Source organism: Pteropus vampyrus, unplaced genomic scaffold (assembly GCF_000151845.1).
Source record: "Pteropus vampyrus isolate Shadow unplaced genomic scaffold, Pvam_2.0 Scaffold409, whole genome shotgun sequence".
Classification (NCBI taxonomy): Eukaryota; Metazoa; Chordata; class Mammalia; order Chiroptera; family Pteropodidae; genus Pteropus; species Pteropus vampyrus.
Window position 1 is genome coordinate 290,066 of NW_011889190.1, and position 1,979 is coordinate 292,044.

The 1,979-nt window shown below is 48.5% G+C and overlaps 1 protein-coding gene across 1 annotated transcript in view; it reads left to right on the forward strand.

Annotated features, from left to right (window-relative positions):
• Nucleotides 1-1,979, forward strand: part of CNTN6 (contactin 6) — a 180,684-nt gene that overhangs the window by 71,646 nt on the left and 107,059 nt on the right. Inside the window, exon 3 of the mRNA XM_011380851.1 lies at nt 930-1,025. Coding sequence (XP_011379153.1) covers nt 930-1,025 — 96 coding nt within the window. The remainder of the gene's footprint in view (nt 1-929; nt 1,026-1,979) is intronic.

Below are 1,979 nucleotides of genomic sequence, written 5' to 3' on the forward strand. Positions count from 1 at the left end.
GATCTACAAATCTGTTACTTTGGAAGAAGGGAGAATAGATGTTGGTAGACAGCTGTCAGTCTCCACCCACGATTATCACGATGAGGAAATGATACATTTGTTTGTTAACTCGTCTCCTACTTTTCCTCTTAGATAATAAGCACAAAAAGATGAAGGTTCACGCCTGCTTCGTTTACCAATACGTGGTCTGCTCTTCATATTCCTTCTGTGTTTTAGTAGGGGCTCGACACAAATTTGATAAAATACCAAATGAACAAATAAAGGGGTTTTACAGGTGAAGAAACCAAGGTGCAGAGAAGCTAAACACCTTAGCCATTTCCGGGTACCAGGCGGCCGTTGACCAGGAATGCTGGGAGACTTGGAGCCCAGCGGATGGGTGCAGAGCATGGCCACCAGGCTTTCTCAGAACACCCAAACGGGACCACGGAGCCGCTTTGTGACGAGGAGACGAAGAGAGATTCGAAAATCTCTCTTGCTTCTCATTGGTCAGTCACATAGACCCGTCCCTCACACCAGTCCATGCCAAGTTCTCACCCCAAAAGGCAGCCGTTAATCTAAGATGCTCAAAGATGCTGCATGCCATTTCTAAATCACGCCTTCCCTGTGTGGGGAAAGCAAGTAGTCGGGGCTGGAAAGATTTCCTGTCGGGCTACAGGCTGCCTGGGAGAATAAAGCTGAACAGATAGTAAGCGATGTTAGTAAATGTTTTTATTACGTATTCTGTTTAATCGTATTAAAATAGAAGGAGAGAAAAACGAGACGTTGAGAAATAATCCACGTGGATAAATTGATCACTGTCTAAGCCTCCTGGTCAGTCAAATATGAGTGTTCATTACGATTAATAATAAAAATAGTTTAAGATTCTTCTTTAAAATGATTTTCCCTCACACGGTAACTAATTCTAAACCTGCTTTTCTTTGTTTTCCAAGATATCGAAGACTTCGAAACCAAAACCCGAAGCACGGTGTCCGTCCGAGAAGGCCAAGGCGTGGTGCTTCTCTGCGGTCCACCGCCACACTTCGGAGGTACGGGGCGGGTGGGGGCGTGATCGGGTGAAAGCATTAGAGCCATTGCTCAGTGACCAAACAGGCCTTGGAGCAGTGGTGGCCCCTCCCCAAATCAAAGGCTCCTTGAAAGCTCTTCAGGTTTATCCTACCATGTTGAAAAGGTGCTAATCCAAATTGTTTCTTTAAAAAGAAAATGGTTCAAGTCAGTCAACACCGAGGCCCTAAGGAGACGCAGCGTGGGCCCCTGCGGGAGCACGGGGCCTGCCACCCTGCACAGGGGGGACGATGCGTTCGCTCTCTTTGGGCTTGGCTTTCTCGCCCGTGGGACAGAGTGTCAGCCGACACCTATATGGCCACAGTGCTGTCGTGCACGTTAAGTGAGCTAACCAATGGAAACGGGTTCTCGTGATGGCCGGCGTTGTATTCCAAACTGAAAGCTGAGATGGTCAGTGCATGATTTCATTGGGCCCTGCAGAGATGCAAATTCCAACGGCCCTTTCGGCTGCGGGCAGAGGAGAGTCTCCCCATTCACTGGAAACACATGTCGGATGGCACCGAATCAGAGCGTCTCCCAGCAATGGCAGGAATCAAGCGCTAAATGCCAGTCTCGCCTCTGGAAGGATCTGGATTGAACAGTGAATTAGCTGGTTGCCAGGGACCTAAACTACCCACTGACTCTCTCTCCTTCGGTGCTATATTTTGTCAAATTCCACAGAATTTGGTAAATTTGGTAGATTCTCAACCAACCGTGAATCTAGAGGAGGCGGTATGAAGATACCGATGGAGTCCTTCTATCGGGTACCGCTCCGTGTCACCGGGACAGTGTGGGTTAGCTGAGCACTAACAGCAGGTACTTACAGGGGACAGGTCTAAGTGCCTTCCGTGTATTAGCTTTTTAAATCCACACAGCTTCGCGAGGGAGAGGCTCGAAGGATTCTTGTTTTACGGTGAGGACACTAAGGCAGAGAGGGG